At 40.2% G+C, this 19,373-nt stretch overlaps 1 protein-coding gene across 1 annotated transcript in view; it reads left to right on the plus strand.

The window, feature by feature from the left end:
* Positions 1 to 19,373, plus strand: part of NEK11 (NIMA related kinase 11) — a 422,928-nt gene that overhangs the window by 201,572 nt on the left and 201,983 nt on the right. The window contains exons 4-6 of the mRNA XM_077269028.1: positions 9,092 to 9,210; positions 14,126 to 14,190; positions 17,526 to 17,652. Of these exons, the coding sequence (XP_077125143.1) occupies positions 9,092 to 9,210; positions 14,126 to 14,190; positions 17,526 to 17,652 (311 nt within the window). The remainder of the gene's footprint in view (positions 1 to 9,091; positions 9,211 to 14,125; positions 14,191 to 17,525; positions 17,653 to 19,373) is intronic.

Here is a 19,373-nt window from a genome sequence, read left to right on the forward strand (position 1 = left end):
ATAAAATCACGGTCAAATTTCAGTACCCTTTGCCGCTACTGTCTGATTTGTTTGCTCGGATTAAGGGGGCTAGTTGGTTCACCAAGATAGATCTTCGAGGCGCGTATAATCTTGTGCGTATTAAGCAGGGCGATGAATGGAAAACAGCATTTAATACGCCCGAGGGCCATTTTGAGTACCTGGTGATGCCATTCGGGCTTTCTAATGCTCCATCTGTGTTTCAGTCCTTTATGCATGACATCTTCCGAAAGTACCTGGATAGATTCATGATTGTATATTTGGATGATCTTTTGGTCTTTTCGGATGATTGGGAGTCTCATGTGAAGCAGGTTAGAATGGTGTTCCAGGTCCTTCGTGCCAATTCCTTGTTTGTGAAAGGGTCTAAATGTCTCTTTGGAGTTCAGAAGGTTTCATTTTGGGCTTCATTTTTTCCCCTTCTACTATCGAGATGGACCCTGTTAAAGTTCAGGCCATTTATGATTGGACTCAGCCTACTTCTGTGAAGAGCCTTCAGAAATTCCTGGGCTTTGCTAATTTTTACCGTCGCTTCATCGCTAATTTTTCTAGTGTTGCTAAACCATTGACTGATTTGACCAAGAAAGGTGCTGATGTGGTCAAATGGTCCTCTGCGGCCGTTGAGACTTTTCAGGAGTTGAAGCGTCGTTTTTCTTCTGCCCCTGTGTTGTGTCAGCCAGATGTTTCGCTCCCGTTTCAGGTTGAGGTTGATGCTTCTGAGATTGGAGCAGGGGCTGTTTTATCTCAAAGAACTTCTGATGGCTCGGTGATGAAACCATGTGCTTTCTTTTCTAGAAAGTTTTCGCCTGCTGAGCGCAATTATGACGTGGGGAATCGAGAGTTGTTGGCTATGAAGTGGGCATTTGAGGAGTGGCGACATTGGCTTGAGGGAGCCAAGCATCGCGTGGTGGTCTGAACGGATCACAAGAATCTGACTTATCTCGAGTCTGCCAAGCGGTTGAATCCTAGACAGGCTCGATGGTCGCTGTTTTTCTCCCGCTTCGATTTTGTGGTTTCATACCTTCTGGGGTTCTAAGAATGTGAAGGCTGATGCCCTTTCAAGGAGTTTCGTGCCTGATTCTCCGGGAGTTCCTGAGCCGGTTGGTATTCTCAAAGAGGGGGTAATTTTGTCTGCCATCTCTCCTGATTTGCAGCGGGTGCTGCAGGTGTTTCAGGCTGATAGACCTGACCGTTGTCCAGCGGAGAAACTGTTTGTCCCTGATAGATGGACTAGTAGAGTTATCTCTGAGGTTCATTGTTCGGTGTTGGCTGGTCATCCTGGAATCTTTGGTACCAGAGATTTGGTGGCTAGATCCTTTTGGTGGCCTTCCTTGTCACGGGATGTGCGTTCTTTTGTGCAGTCCTGTGGGACTTGTGTTCGGGCTAAGCCCTGCTGTTCTCGTGCCAGTGGGTTGCTTTTGCCCTTGCCGGTCCCGAAAAGGCCCTGGACGCATATTTCCATGGATTTTATTTCAGATCTCCCTGTCTCTCAAAGGATGTCGGTCATCTGGGTGGTTTGTGATCGCTTCTCTAAGATGGTCCATTTGGTACCCTTGCCTAAATTACCTTCCTCCTTTGATTTGGTTCCATTATTTTTCCAGCATGTGGTTCGTTTGCATGGCATTCCGGAGAACATCGTGTCGGACAGAGGTTCCCAGTTTGTTTCAAGGTTTTGGCGGTCCTTTTGTGCTAAGATGGGCATTGATTTGTCTTTTTCTTCAGCTTTCCATCCTCAGACAAATGGACAAACCGAACGAACCAATCAGACTTTGGAGACATATCTGAGATGCTTTGTTTCTGCTGATCAGGATGATTGGGTGTCCTTTTTGCCTTTGGCTGAGTTCGCCCTTAATAATCGGGCCAGCTCGGCTACTTTGGTTTCGCCTTTTTTCTGTAATTCTGGTTTCCATCCTCGTTTTTCTTCAGGGCAGGTTGAGCCTTCGGACTGTCCTGGTGTAGATTCTGTGGTGGACAGGTTACAGCAAATTTGGACTCACGTAGTGGACAATTTGACATTGTCCCAGGAGAAGGCTCAACGTTTCGCTAACCGCCGTCGCTGTGTTGGTCCCCGACTTCGTGTTGGAGATCTGGTTTGGTTGTTGTCTCGTTATGTTCCTATGAAGGTTTCTTCTCCTAAGTTTAAGCCTCGTTTCATTGGTCCTTATAAGATTTCTGAAATTCTCAATCCTGTGTCATTTCGTTTGGCCCTTCCAGCTTCTTTTGCCATCCATAATGTGTTCCATAGGTCGTTGTTGCGGAGATATGTGGCGCCTATGGTTCCCTCCGTTGACCCTCCTGCCCCGGTGTTGGTTGAGGGGGAGTTGGAGTATGTGGTGGAGAAGGTTTTAGATTCTCGTATTTCGAGACGGAAACTTCAGTACCTGGTCAAGTGGAAGGGTTATGGTCAGGAAGATAATTCCTGGGTTGTTGCCTCTGATGTTCATGCTGCCGATCTAGTTCGTGCCTTTCATTTGGCTCGTCCTGATCGGCCTGGGGGCTCTGGTGAGGGTTCGGTGACCCCTCCTCAAGGGGGGGTACTGTTGTGAATTCTGTTCTCGAACTCCCTCCTGTGGTCATGAATGGTACTTCGGCGAGTTCGGCCCATGGACTCCCTCTGGTGGCTGTGAGTGGAGCTGCTAGTTCTGAGGTTCCTTCCTCAGCTGACCTCGTTTGGTCCCAGGCTGACTGCTCTATTTAACTCCACTCAGATCGTTACTTGATGCCAGCTGTCAATGTTCTAGTACTGGTTCAGTTCTCTCTTGGATCTTTCTGAGGACCTGTCTACTCCAGCATAAGCTAAGTCCCTGCTAATTTATTTGCTGATCTTTGTTTTTTTTGTCCAGCTTGCTATCATGATATTGCCTTGCTAGCTGGAAGCTCTGGGAGGCAGAGTGGCACCTCCGCACCGTGAGTCGGTGCGGGGGTCTTTTTGCACACTCTGCGTGGCTTTTTGTAGTGTTTTGTGCTGACCGCAAAGATACCTTTTCTATCCTCTGACTATTTAGTGAAGTCTGGCCTCCTTTGCTGAAACCTGTTTCATTCTTATGTTTGTGACTTTCATCTTAACTCACAGTCAATATTTGTGGGGGCTGCCTTTTCCTTTGGGGAAATTTCTCTGAGGCAAGTTAGGCTTTATTTCCTATCTTTAGGGGTAGTTAGCTCTTAGGCTGTGAAGAGGCGTCTAGGCAGAGTTAGGTACGCTCCACAGCTGTTTCTAGTGTGTGTGTGATAGGATTAAGCTTGCGGTCAGCAGAGCTCACACTTCCCAGAGCTCATCCTGTGTGATAGTTTAACCATCAGGTCATTTCGGGTGCTCCTAACCACCAGGTCCATAACACATCGCCTCATTTTATGGTACCTATACAGCTCCTCCTTTTTATGCTCCAATTTGCATTGCCTCTCATTTCATGCCCCCCTTCACAGACCCTCATTTTATGCCCCCTTGCATAGACCCTCATTGTATTTCCCCTCTGCACAGCCCCTCAGTTTATTCCCCCATCTTTACAGTCCCTGTTTATTCCCCCATCTGCACAGCCCCTCGTTGTATCCCCCTCTGCAGAGCCACTCAGCTTATTCCCATCTTCACAGCCCCTTATTTTATTCCCCCCCCCTCTAGAAATCTCAGCTTATTCCCATCTGCACAGCCCATCATTCTTTAACTATAATAGATTATTATAGCATGTAATTGTAAAAAAATTAAATAATTTAACAATAAAAAATAATTGGTGATCCTAGGGAGTTTTCATTTATGGAACATTTGTTTGTGGTCAACATTGCTAAAAAGCAAGGGACATAACTAAGGGTAAATGTTACTCTCTGAAAACAAACGGAAAATAATTGAGTAAAAGTACAAACACTTCACGTTTACTGACACGTTATCATTGTCAGCAGTTTCTTCAGATGTGTAACAATGCCAAAAGGAGAAGTCCAATTCAGTCTTTTGACACTTAAGGGCCATTAATCATATTTAAGCATGATTTATGAATAGTAAGGCTTTAACCTGATTAAGCTGTCAAAAATCCACAAGATGTGCCTGTTTTCAAGGTTGATTTTTAATACATTTTTAGGGTCATGACAATACAACAATATATTTATTTGATAGATAAATAAATGTTATCTTGGCTATTCGATCACAATAAAATATTAGTAGTAAACAAGCCCAATTCTCCAAGTGAGATATATTTATTACATATATAATATATTTACAATATAGGTTTCATTAAAGGGGTTGTCCAGGTTTAATTTTTCCCCAGAACAGAGCCATGTTTGATTGTGGACTGTGTCAAGTATTTTAGTTCAGCCCCTTCATATAATATAGCTTAGTATAACATATTGTATTTGTATTTGCACTATGTTTCACTACTGTAAAATGAAGAGCTATTTAAAGGGGATTTAATTTATTTTTCATAAAAATTCTGCTGTGTTCCTGAGCTGTCACATTAGGGGATGTGACCTCCAGTTGCTTATTTGCTGCTACAGTCCGTTCAAAACACATAGAGATTCCTGTCTGTGTTTGGAACAGAACATAGTTTGTCATCCAAGCACAGCGTTTCATGCAGGGGGAGCACTCAGCCTGCAGCTCTCAGAGCAATGTGCCTTGAATAGTGATGTCATGGGGGAATGGTCAGTGATGCTCTGCAAGTTATATAGGCAGGTAGAGGAGCAATAGCCACAAAGAAAGTGCAAGCTTCACAAAGAATAAATAATCTTAAAAATTTTTGATTAATAGGCATGGTGATTGGTGTTCCAGAGTGCCACATTAAATTATAATGAATGTATATGTTATATGAGTCATTGCTCCCCTGGTACACCAAGCCTGTGTTGCTTCAGTATCACCACTAGTAACATTATTTCTTCGATACCAGTATCAACACAATGCAGCGATTTATCCATCTTGAGACTATATAGGAGTCTCAGGATGGTGCTTTACAGGTGAAGATGGGTGGGCATTGAGGGTGGCAGTGAGTGAGCTGTAGGACAGATGCGGCTATATCTCCTGGCAAATGTAAGCTGAGCTGAGCTGATAGGAAGTTCACAATGTATACAATATCAAACATCAAGGAAATCTGCAGGACGGCTGAAAGGGATCTTAGAAAAGGGAAGTAAAGGGAGGGGGTTTAGACACTCATTACAGCCAAATCATTTTTTTTTTGCGGCCACAAAAACCCTTGAAGCATATGAATATGCCTATGGTCTTTGTTTGCAATGGCACTACAATAAATGTCTGTGAATGCAGCATCAGATAACACAAACGATCTAATACTGCTGAAATATAATGTAAAATCTTATATAACTAGAAGCTAAAGACTTCAGATTGAACAAAAAAAACACATTTATAATTAAATATTCTGTGTTAAGATTTCCTTTTGGTCTTTCAGACTTATGTTTTAGCCTTCTAGTCCAGATGCTATGTCAACACAGAATATTTCTGTTATATTGTATAGCAGGATTAGAGCGGCTAGGCTTGTGGCTACATACAAAAACACATGTAGTTTCTCATGTAATCTTGACCTAGCACACTCATGTAGACATTATGAAATGATTTGTTCTGAGATCAATGAATTTAATTCATGTACGTTACATTCGGTTTTTCTCGCTTAACCAAACAAGCGTAATCATTAATACACAGAAAGCAATAATAATAATAACCCAGCATTGCTATACAACTGGTCACCAAAAACAATATATTGCTTATATCTAGAGCTGGGTGAACCCGAACAGAAATGTTTGACGTTCGAACCATACAATCACTGTTCGGGCCTGAATGCCGAGCACAGACTTTCTTCTGAAGTCCGGTGCAGTATTCAGGATAAGTCCATGTTGGCGCAGAGGAATGACAGAGGTTTTTTTTAGCATCTCGGGTATCCATTATATTCAATGGGGTTAGGGTCCTGGTGGAACATCGGGTACTGTTCTGGTACCCGAACTGAACGTTCTAAAAAGTTCGGGTCAGGTAACAGTACCCCTCACATGTAAAGCGCCATGGAATAAATGGCGCTATAATAATAAATAATAATAATAACTTCCACCAGTCTGCCCATCCCTACTTATATCATTTTTTTTTCATAAGATTCCAAAGACTGGATATGTCACTTTATGGTATGTAGTGACATGTATCGGGGGCTCCATTGTATTCCCAACAATACCTAAATAGTACCATATGTCTTTTGAGAAAGGTCCCATGCACCACAAGGAAAGGTTAGTGCAGACTTTAGTCAACCTTCCATCCAGCCATATCACATACATGTGGGAGAAATGAGAAAGGAGCAGCTCTGACTTCCTCCAGATGTATGTGAGTAGTCTGAAGGTGAGGAAAGTGATGCAAGCGATGATTGGTCACAAGGATTGCATGACATAACAACGTCACGCCATCCCCGGGAGAGCCAGTGCCAACTCCGCTGGAACGGTGTCTGCAGCAGAGGTGAGCAGTGTTATTATTTTACAAGGGGTTGCCCGAGTAGTGGACAACCCCTTTAAGACTTCCTAATTGTATTGATTCCATCAGATTAGAAGACAAGTCCAAAACATCATTACCTTGTGTTGTTACTATGTTTGTCGTTCAGTCTAATGGGATAAAGCATGATATTTGTATTCATTCTATCAGGTTAAGACAAACATGATAGCAAGACAATGTAACAATGCTTTGGCCTTTATCAAGCACATTTCCTGTGGACATCGTATAAGCTCTTTATATTTCTTTGTTGCTTTTATTGAAGTTTGGTTTATTGGGGAAATTGCTAAAAAGATATGTAATTCATTGAAGTCTTTTTTCAAATGTAAACATTCTTAAAGGAAACCTGTTACTAGGTTTTTGCAACTTCATCTGAGAGCAGCATAGTGTAAGAACAGAGACCCTGATTCCAACGATGTATCACTTGCTGGTCTGTTTACTGTACTTTTAATAACATCTCTGTTTAATTAGCTTCAGATATATCTGTTCTCTGAATGCTGAGCCCTGTATAACCCCGCCCACACCACTGATTGGCAGCCTTCTGTGTACACTGTGTATAGGCAGAAAGCTGCCGATCAGTAGTGTTGGTGGGCTCATGAATATGGAGGACTTCATTGTAGCAGGTTTACTAGTCCTCTAGTGAAAGAATCACTGTTATTAGCAGGAGATTATCAAAATAACAGCAAGCAGCCCAATAAGTGACACATTTCTGGAATCAGGGTCTCTGTCTCTACATTATGCTGCTCTCAGATTAGGTGGCAAAAGCATGCTGAGAAATTCCGTTTAACAATATTAAGCTCTAATTACACCACGTTCAGTGATATACCACTATATATATTTTCACTGCTGTACAGTAATCATTTAACAGGTTTGTTAAAATGCCTTTAGTTTAGTATTAATGAGCACTGGAGCTTGTTTTTATTTGGTCTGTGATTTGGGCATTATTCAGACTACATTTTTTTTCTCCTACGTTTTTCAGACATCTGTATGTGTTATAATATTTATATATATATATATATATATATATATATATATATATATATATATATATGAAAATACTTCTTGAACACAGGCATGAAAAGGATGCCTGAATGAGTCCTGTGCTTTTTCGTTTAATTCTTTTTGTGATAAAAATTAGTTTTTGCATTGACCCCCATCGAACACCCTTGCTGAACCCCTTCCTGACCTGAGCTTTTTCGGTTTTGCGTTTTCGGTTTTCGCTCCCCTCCTTCCCAGAGCCATAACTTGTTTATTTTTCCATCAATATGGCCATATAAGGGCTTTTTTTGTTGGGGGAGACGAGTTGTACTTTTCAATGACACCATTGGTTTTACATCGTCGTGTACTAGAAAGCGGGAAAAAAATTGTGATGAAATTGCAAAAAAAAATGCAATCCCAAACTGTTTTTTTGTTTGGCTTTTTTGCTAGGTTCACTAAATGCTAAAACTGACCTGATATTGTGATTCTCCAGGTCATTACAAGTTCATAAACGCTAAACATGTGTAGGTTATTTTTTTTCTAAGTGGTGAAAAAAAATGCCGAACTTTGCTAAAAAAAAAATACAAATTGCACCATTTTCCGATACCCTGTAGCATCTCCATTTTTTGTGATCTCTGGCTGGGTGAGGGCTTATTTTTTGCGTGCTGAGCAGACGTTTTAAATGATACCATTTTGGTGCAGATACGATCTTTTGATCTCTCGTTACTGCATTGTAATGCAATGTCGCAGCAACTAAAATAAGTAATTCTGGCGTTTTTACTTTTTTTATCGCTGCGCTGTTTAGCGATCAGGTTAATCCTTTTTTTTATATTGATAGATTGGGCGATTCTGAATGCAGCGATACCAAATATGTGTAGGTTTGATTTTATTTTTATTGTTTTATTTTGAATGGGGTGAAAGGGGGGCAATTTGAACTTTTATTTTTTTTCATTTTTTTATATTTTTAAATAATTTTTTTTTAACTTTTGGCATGCTTATCCATAGGAGACTAGAAGCTGGCACAACTCGATCGGCTCTGCTGCATAGAGACGATGATCAGATCGCCTCTATATAGTAGAATTGCTGACTTGCTATGATGAGCGCCAACCACTGGGTGGCGTTCACAGCAATCCGGCAGTGACAACCGTAGAGGTCTCCAGGAGACCTTGGGTTGTAATGCCGACACACTGGTGACCCACGATCACATGACGCGGGTCACTGGTGTGCGCATTTCCGGCGCGATTGCCGGAAGCGCCATTTAAATGCCATTGTCAGGGTTTGACAGCGACATTTAACTAGTAAATAGCCGCGGGTGGATTGCGATTCCATCCGCAGCTATTGCGGGCACATGTCAGCTGTTCAAAACAGCTGACATGTCCCCGGAAAGATGTGGGCTCACCTCCGGAGCCCACATCAAAGGGAGGGTATTTAACATCGGCGTACTATTACGCCCGATGTTGGAAAGGGGTTAAAAAATGTTTTGTTAATCTATGTTTATAATCTGATTCTTAGATTTATGTTGGAAAATAACCTTTTTATTGTAGTTTAGGATATTGTTGTTGATTTTTCTCTTTTTCTTCACTTGTCATGTTTTAATCAAAGATTTTTTGTTTCTGACTTTCTGTTATGTTTTTATCGGAATTTTAGGGCAGCGACCTTGATTGTAAAATAAAGGAATTCAAGAATAATGGTGAAATAATCTCTGAAGATCAAGTGACTGAATGGTTTCTTCAGCTACTTCTTGGGGTGCATTACATGCATGAGAGGTACATTTGTAAATATAGTGTATATTAGTTTTTATTTTGTATTACTATTTTTGTCTTTAACATTTTTCATAATTCATAAACATTAAAAGATGTAAAGCCTCTGCGTGAGAAAATGAGGTTATATTTATTTCCTAGTATTTAATAGTTAATACAATAAAATATGGAACTAGAAAAAACTGGTCTTAACTAAGAATACACTTACAGTCATGGCCAAAAGTGTTGGCACCCTTGAAATTGTTCCAGAAAATGAAGTATTTCTCCAAGAAAATTATTGCAATTAAACACGTTATGTAATACACATGTTTATTTCATTTGTGTCTATTGGAACAACACAAAAAAAGCATAAAAAAAGGCAAATTGGACATAATTTCACACAAAACCTCAAAGATGATTCACACAAAACCTCAAAGATGATTCACACAAAACTTCAAAGATGATTCAGACAAAATTGTTGGCACCTTTCCAAAATTGTGGGTAAACGACTGAGTTTGAAGCATGTGATGCTCATTCAAACTAACCTCTGGCAAGTAACAGGTGTGGGCAATATGAAACTCATACCTGAAACCAGATAAAAATCTTGCCATTGTGTGGATATGTGTGTGCCACACTGAGCATGCAGAACAGAAAGAGGATAAGAGAACTGTCTGAGGACTTAAGAAAGAACATTTTGTAAAAATATCTAAAAGTTACATGGTTACAAGTTCATCTCCTGAGATCTTGATGTTCCTTTATACATGGTGCACAACATAATCAGGAAGTTCACAATCGATATCACTGTAGCTAATCTCCATGGATGTGGATGGCGGGGAAAAATTGATGAAAGGTTGCAATGCAGGATGGTCTAGATGGTGGATAAGCAGCCCCAAAGAAGTTCCAAAGAAATTCAAGCTGTCCTGCATGCTTAGTGTGCATGAGTGTCAGTAGGCACTATCTGTCAACATTTGAATAAAATGAAATACTATGGCAGGAGACTCAGGAGGACCCACCTGCTGACACAGAGACATAAAAAATCTACACTGCAGTATGTCAAAATGTACATGAGTAAGCCAAAATCCTTCTGTGAGAGCATCATATGGACAGATGAGTCCAAGATAGAGCTTTTTGGTAAAGCACATCATTTTACTGACAGAATGAGGCCCACAAAGAATAGAACACAGTACCTACAGTCAAATATGGTGGAGGTTCAAAGATCTTTTGGGGTTGTTTTGCTGCCTCCGACAGTGGGTACATTGACTGTGTGCAAGGCATTATGAAATCTGAAGATAACCAAAGGATTTTGAGTTGCAATGTAGTGTGCCCAGTGTCAGAAAGCTGTGTTTTTATCCCAAGTCATGGGTCTTCCAGTAGGACAATGACCCCAAACATACTTCAAAAAGCACCTAGAAATGGGTGAATAAAAGGACTGGAGAGTTCTGAAGTGGCCATCAATGAGTGTGGATCTAACTCCCATTGAACAAATGTGGAGAGATCTTAAAATTGCTATTGGGAGAAGGCACCATTCATATAGGAGAGCCCTGGAACAGTTTGCAATAGAATAGTGGTTCAAAATTCCAGTTGAGGGGTGTAAGACACTTGTTGATGGTTATAGGAAGCAATTGATTGCAGTTATTTATTCCAAAGGGTGTTCAACGAAATATTAATTTGAGTGTGTAAACAATTTTGTCCGGCCCATTTTTGGGGTTTTGTGTGAAATCATGTCCAATTTGCCTTTTCTCTTTGTTTGTTTGTGTTGTTCCAATACATGCAAAGGAAATAAACATGTACTGTATATAATAAAACGTGTAATTGCAATAATTTTCTGGGAGAAATACTTCATTTTCTGGATCAATTTAAAGGATGTCATCACTTTCGGTCATGTAGAAAAGCCGCGGAGACACCATCACGTGTTTCTCAACGCAAGCAATGAATAGCCAGGTCTTTCACCGGGAAGGAACAACCATGGGAAGGGCAGCATCCAATAAAGGAAAACCACCTATGCCAAAACATGGTATCCAACCACAGACAGCTGTTTCGGGGTATCACTTTCGGTCATGACTGTGTGTGTATTCACTGTCTGATAGATCATGCAGCTGTGCAATTGAGCTTGCAATTGTACTCTATATTGATATACTGTAATATAGCTCAACATTATAAAAAAGCTCAATAATTCAGCACCATGGACAAGGGACTTATATAAGAATGATAGAAAACTATAAGGATGCTTTTTCTCTGTCTATAACATAATGCTAGGCTTTTTCATACTAATAATCCATTGGGTGAAAGTTGAAGATCCCTTATTTCTGTTTTTGTAATATCACATTATTTATGAGAAATATACTATAGTCTATGACCAGTTAGTTCCTGTTTCTCACTACGATTTTAGTAGATCATATTCAAAGAACGAACTGATTGCTCTTAAAATTAAACCATTTTGACTCCTAATGAATTGCACTTAAATAAATATTCACTTATAGTATATTAGGAATAGAAGAACACATTTCAAATTGATTAGGTCAGATTAAAAATATTTATGGACACAATGTGAAATTGCTAAACCATAAGCAAACACCAGCCACCAGCTGGTGCAATCCCTTTACGTGCAATGCATGGTTGGTGAGACGAGACTCATTTTTGATACAATATAGAGAAATGCATAAAGAAGGTGCTAGCAGGCAAGGAGCCAATGTCCAGGTAGAGAGTGGTGGGATTAGGTGCCTAATATAGACCCTGCTGGTACGGGGTAGGCCAGGGAACCTAATCTCTGCTGGACCCTGGAGGGTTAAATTCCTGCAGATACCGGCCATGACCCCTCTAAGGCCAAATGGAATCTACATGCTGATGCAGCAGAGCTGAGGAGTGCTGTAAAAGGCAATGATATGGCCTGACATGAGGAGTGACCATGGTGATTAGAGCTACACTGAGGAGGCATGCGAGTTACCGGCATAGCAATGAGCAATAGTAAAAAAAATTGTGTCATAGAGTTGGCCCACTGGAAGATCCTCCAGTACACTGGTGGACCAATACATTCTTGGTGCCTTGGACCGGAGCATACTCTTATGAAGATTTCCCACCTTTTTGAATTTTTGTGCTTGTGCTTTATAGAATTATAGTCACCCATTTCATTGCACTTCCACACAATATGTACAAGCTATGTATTTCCCTTATTATAGATATTTCTTATTGTTTTTCTCATCCTATTTAGACAAAACATATACTGTGAGTGTACTTATAAAATGTATAACTCCAGCGCTCATTAAAAATACAATTTTTACCAGTATAAAATTCACTTACTCCACAAACCACAATCATTGTTGAACATATGGATAGGGTAAAGAGGCTATTCCTCTATATCCTCCACGAAAGAGACATCCACTAACTCAATAAGCTACAGAATATTTCACTGTGTATTAGGTTTCAAGTTTTTAGCACAACAAAATTTCAATTTCTGACAGCGGCATTTAACTCACACTTACCGGCTAATCCCGTCCATTGGTGACCCCGTCACATGATTTCGGGTCACCGATGGGTCAGTCTGAAGCAGACCTCAATGGTTGTCTTTGCCGGACTGCTATGCCAGATCATCGTCTGTGTGTAGCAGAGGCGATCAAAGTACAGACTATTGAAGAGTGCAAAAATAAAGAAAAATGTTTGTAAAAATATTTTAAAAAAATATATATAAAAGTTCAAATCACCCCCCTATCACCTAATTAAAAAAAAACAATACAAAAAAACAAATATACACATATTTGGTATTGCCACGTTCAGAATCGCCCGAATTATCCTGATCGCTAAATGGCATAATGATAAAGAAATTAAAATTGGCAGAATTACTTTTTTTGGACTCCACTACATTGCAATAAAATGCAATAATGGGCTATCAAAAGATCATATCTATACCAAAATGGTATCATTGAAAACATCAGCTTGGCACTCAAAAAATAAGCCCTCACACAGCCCCAGATCGCAAAATATTAAGTCACTACGTGTCTTGGAAAATTGTGCCATTTTTTTTTAAAAGCAAATTTTGCATTTTTTTCACATGTACAGCACCATGGAATTAATGGTGCTATATAAATAAATATTAATAATAATAATATGCATTGTTGATGTTAAGTCGCGGCTACAACCAATCAACAAAGATGGAAGCCGAGGCAGAGTATATCACTAGTGTTTTAAACTTGTGCACACCTCTGGGCAAAAAAATGAAAAGAGAAAACCCCTTCAGGGTACTATTTGGATCAAATCCGACATTCTAAATCAGTTATCAAGTGGATGAAGCTAGATATTTGGCTATATAGCATGGATGGCACTGTAATTTGAGCATGGTGCGATGGTGTTTTATCTGCTAACATTGGCAGTATTCTCCTCCCAGTGTTTAGCCCATGCCTATATTCTGTACATACACTGGTAAACCACAGATCACAGTGAACAAAACTAAAACAAAGAAAACCTTCCATGTAACATAAAGGTGGCATTTCATATTCTAATTAGTGCAATGTTACTGTTGATTTTGAATTTCATGTATGTGTTTTGGATTAGCTTTATCCTTGCATTTAAATGTTCCGCCAAAGATTTTGTATAAATTTACATCAGACATTAATCATCTTTGTATATATGGATTATATTGTGTTTCTCAAATCCACTACTAAGCCGTATCGTGCATCATAAACTCCTTGGATTATTTGTGGATTTTTCTTTTTTAGGTCACGGAGATCGCTGCTACATGCTGCTTTTCCTTGTCCTTGTTTTCCACTCTGCTTAATTATATAGATTTGTTTCCTATTCATCTGGTTTCCTTGTGACCCAATCACCTGGTTATCAGCTTGACAGAATTCTTGGCGCAAGTTCATGTGTGCTTTACACAGAAACAAAAGCATTTAGCAAAACAGATTTACGTTTTTAATTTTGTTTGACCTCCCTTTATTTGCATTTTTAGGAGAATACTTCACAGAGATTTAAAAGCAAAGAATATTTTTTTGAAAAACAATCTTCTTAAAATTGGTAAGATTTTTATATGATTTAGGTTATTTGAATATTTTTTTTATTGCATTTTTAAGGGAGTATTATCATATCAATCAATATCCACAGAATATACTATAAATGTCTGATAGATGTGAGTCCCACCTCAAGGACCAGCATCTATCTTGAGAATAGAGAACCATCTCACACCGCCGGAATGGATAGGTGGTCACTAGTGATGAGCGAGCGTGCTCGGCTATCGTGTTATCCCAGCATGCTCAGGTGTTATCCGAGTATCTCGTGTATGCTTGAGTAATATGTTCAAGTTCCTGAGGCTGCATGTTTCACCGCAACACATGAGGGGATTACCTAACAAACAGGCAATCCCCACATGTGTTCCGACACGGGGACTCAAACATGTTATTCATTCATGCCCATGATACTTGGAGCATGCTGGGATAACACGATATCTGAGCAGTGCACGCTCGCTCATCACTAGTGGTCACACATCTGGAGCTGTCGTCATTCACTGCTATAATAGTTCTGAAGTTCGCTCAGCAAGGATCCTGGGACTACATGTCCTTGATAACATGTCCTACCAAGTTAAAGGGTACATGTGATTATAAAATAAAGTATATTTTACTGAGCAAAAGTTTTAGACAGATGGGGAAAAATACTACTATTTCTTATGAACATTTTTTGCCTTCAAAAGAGCATCAATCTACAATTACTTACAAAAATATTCACCCCCCTTGGCTTTTTACCAATTTTGTTACTGTATATACTCGAGTATAAGCCGACCTGAGTATAAGCCAACCCCCCTAATTTTGCTACAAAAAACTGGGAAGACTTATTGACTCGAGTATAAGCCTAGGGTGGAAAATGCAGCAGCTACCGGTAAATGTCAAAAATAAAAACAGATACCAATAAAAGTAAAATTAATTGAGACATCAGTAGGTTAAGTGTTTTTGAATATCCATATTGAATCAGGAGCCCCATATAATGCTCCATACTGTTCATGATGGGCCCCATAAGATGCTCCATACAAAATATGCCCCATATAATGCTCCATAAAGGTTGATGGTCCCATAAGATGCTCCACACATTATGGCCCAATAAGATGCTCCGCACATTATGCCCCATAAGATGCTCCACACATTATACCCCAAGAGATACTCCACACATTATGCCCCATAAGATGCTCCATACATTATGGCCCCATACGATGCTCCATACATTATGGCCCCATACGATGCTCCATACATTGTGGCCCCATATGATGCTCCATACATTGTAGCCCCATATGATGCTCCATACATTGTGGCCCCATACGATGTTCCATACATTGTGGCCCCATATGATGCTCCATACATTGTGGCCCCATTTGATGCTCCATACATTATGGCCCCATACGATGCTCCATACATTGTGGCCCCATAAGATGTTCCACACACTTGCCCCATATGCTGTTGCTGCGATTAAAATTAAGAAAATCACATACTCACCTCTCTTCGCCCCCGGGACTTGCAATAGTCACCTTCTCCGTTCCACCGCTGCACACTGCTCTGTCTTCCATCCTCTGCACTGACTGTTCAGGCAGAGGGCGGCACGCACACTAATTGCATCATCGCGCCCTCTGACCTGAACAGTAAGTGCAGAGGATGGAAGACAGAGCAGCGCGCAGCGGTGGAACGAGGAAGGTGACTCGCGCAATGCTCACCTCCCCCGTCATACTCTCCAGCTCCCGGCGCGGTCCCTGGCAGCTTCTCACTGTCAGATGGTCTCCGGTAGCCGGCGGCATCTTCCCATGTTCAGCGGTCACATACCGCTCATTAAAGTAATGAATATGTGTCCATATTCATTACTTTAATGAGCAGTACCACATGATCGCTGAACACAGGAAGAGCTGCCCGGAGACCATCGGACATGCAGGGACCGTGCCAGGAGCAGGTGAGTATGTCACCGCGCCGCTCCCCCGCCGACCCCCCCGCTGACAATGACTCGAGTATAAGCCGAGAGGGTCACTTTTAGCCCAAAAAAGTGGGCTGAAAATCTCAGCTTATAATCAAGTATATACGGTATATTACAATCTGTGTTTAAATATTTTTGTAATCTGATTTGTGTGTGATGCATCAGCACTAAATAGTCTATGTTGGTGAAGTGAAATAAATATAGGCATAAATAACATTCATGAGATCAAAATCTAAATACCACTTTTGCTATGAAGCCACTAAAAATTTCTGGTGCAAGCAATGACCTTGATAAGTCACATGGTTAGTTAGAAAGGAAGTCCACCTGTGTGTAATCTAAGTGAGAAGAGGCAAGAAGCAGCGATATTCAGTCAAAAATGTCAGCTGATAATACTGTATATCATAGCAAATAAAGGTTACTCGGAGCAGCGCTTACCGCAATGAAAAGGAAGCTGAAGGCAACTGACTGGATCCTATATACCCCAGTCCTAACTTACAGTATTTCTAATAAAATTGTACTGTTTTAAACTGCAATACTCCTCTGTTCTCCTATTTTTCAGCTGTCGTGGAGTTGGTTATTTCCCTTGTTTTGGGTTTTTCTTCCACGATTTGAGTGCAATTTAGCTGCATTTATAATGCAACCTGGTATTGTTCCTATATATATATATATATATATATATATATATATATATATATATATATATATATATATATATATATATATATATATATATATATATACTGTATATATATTGTTTATTTGTGTTTTATTAATATAAATAGCAAAAATTAAATATAAAATACCTCTGAGAATAAGTTGTTGTGTTATTGATAAAGTTTTTCTCAGTGAATTGTCCTTATGTTCATGTAGCTGTCTTAAACACAAGTCCAGCAATGGTTAGGTCCTTTCTCCGTTACTAAAAATCAGTGTCTGAAGTAATATTCAAATGGCTATGGTAGAGCCAAAGCCTTTGTCACTCCAGCTTAGTGCCTCCTCATGCTGAACTTACAACCTAAATGGAGTCTGACTTTAGGCAAAGAGCCGTCAGTCAAGCAGGAGGAGGAAGTGCTGGGTCCTCCAGGAGTAGAGCTGGAGTGACAGAGGCTTCAGATCTTCAGTCTCATTTGCACGTCATTTAAAAAACTGATTTCTCAGTAATAGAGGAACAGACTGGCCAGATAAAAGTATTGCTGGTCTTGTCTTACATACACATATAAATAGTTTGGGATGTGAAATCCTGTTGACAAATTTCCTTTAAATATAGACAGCAAGATAAACACATGGTCCCTTCCAAATCTTAAAAAAAACCCACAAAACAGGTTGACTTGTTGAAAGTCTGCAATTTTTAATGCCAGATTACTGGAACACGTGTTCATTATATATATATTTCTTCCAACTGTTTCCAGGGGATTTTGGGGTTTCACGTCTTTTGATGGGCTCATGTGACCTGGCAACGACATTTACTGGGACGCCTTACTATATGAGTCCTGAAGCTTTAAAGCACCAGGGATATGACTCAAAGTCAGACATTTGGTGAGTAGACATTGTGTTCATTCAGATATATCAAGTAATTCTCCTGTGTACAAGTGTCCTTTTGTACAGTCTGTGACTGTTTACTTAAAGGGATTTTCGGAATTCTTAAAAAATAAATAGAATAGCAGATGCTGTAAAATAACACATTTTTCAAATTTTATCTTTTAAAGGATTCGGAAAAACCCTTTGAACCATTCTGTGTAACATATCTATCTGCATGATTTATTTAGGTTACTAATGAGAGAACATAAAAACATGTTCCCTAGAACCTTATAACATACATTCTAAAATAAATCTACATCTTTCACCATTGTTTTTTGGCTGTCATAGAATACATAATGGATAATCTAGATGTGTGGTGAGCACTTTGACCCAACAAGTGCTTCTCAGAAGTTTATAATGCAGAGCCGTAAAAATAAAAAATCATATTTTTTCACAAAAATGATCTTTTCGCCCCCAATTTTTTATTTTCCCAAGGGTAAGAGAAGAAATTGGACCACAAAAGTTGTTGTGCAATTTGTCCTGAGTACGCTGATACCCCCGATATGTGGGGGTAAACAACTGTTTGGGCGCATGGCAGAGCTTGGAAGGGAAGGAGCGCCTTTTGACTTTTCAATGCAAAATTGACTGGAATTGAGATGGGACACCATCTCGCGTTTGGAGAGCCCCTGATGTGCCTAAATATTAAACCCCCCACAAGTGACACCATTTTGGAAAGTAGACCCCCTAAGGAACTTATCTAGATGTGTTTTGAGAGCTTTGATCCCCCAAGTGTTTCACTACAGTTTATAACGCAGAGCCGTGAAAATAAAAAATATTTTTTTTTTCCACAAAAATTATATTTTAGCCCCCAGTTTTGTATTTTCCCAAGGGTAACAGGAGAAATTGGACCCCAAAAGTTGTTGTCCAATTTGTTCTGAGTATGCTGATACCCCAGATGTGGGGGGAACCACTGTTTGGGCGCATGGCAGAGCTCGGAAGGGAAGGAGCGCCATTTGGAATGCAGACTTAGATGGATTGGTTTGCAGGCGTCACGTTGCATTTGCAGAGCCCCTGATGCACCCAAACAGTAGAAACCCCCAAAAGTGACCCCATATTGGAAACTAGACCTCCCAAGGAACTTATCTAGATGTGTTGTGAGAACTTTGAACCCCCAAGTGTTTCACTACAGTTTACAACGCAGAGCCGTGAAAATAAAAAAATCCTTTTTTTCCCACAAAAATGATTTTTAGCCCCCCAAATTTATATTTTCCCAAGGGTAACAAGAGAACTTGGACCCCAAAAGTTGTTGTCCAATTTGTCCCGAGTACGCTGATGCCCCATATGTTGGGGTAAACCCCTGTTTGGGCGCACGGGAAAGCTTGGAAGGGAAGGAGCACTGTTTTACTTTTTCAATGCAGAATTGGCTGGAATTGAGATTGGACGCCATGTCGCGTTTGGAGAGCCACTGATGTGCCTAAACAGTGGAAACTCCCCAATTCTAACTGAAACCCTAATCCAATCACACCCCTAACCCTAATCCCAACAGTAACCCTAACCACACCCCTAACCCTGACACACCCCTAACTCTAATCCCAACCCTAATCCCAACCGTAAATGTAATCCAAACCCTAACCCTAACTTTAGCCCCAACCCTAACCCTAACTTTAGCCCCAACCCTAACTGTAGCCTTAACCCTAGCCCCAACCCTAACCCTAGCCCTAACCCTAACCCTAGCCCCA

This window comes from Ranitomeya variabilis, chromosome 6 (genome assembly GCF_051348905.1).
Source record: "Ranitomeya variabilis isolate aRanVar5 chromosome 6, aRanVar5.hap1, whole genome shotgun sequence".
NCBI classification, from domain to species: Eukaryota; Metazoa; Chordata; class Amphibia; order Anura; family Dendrobatidae; genus Ranitomeya; species Ranitomeya variabilis.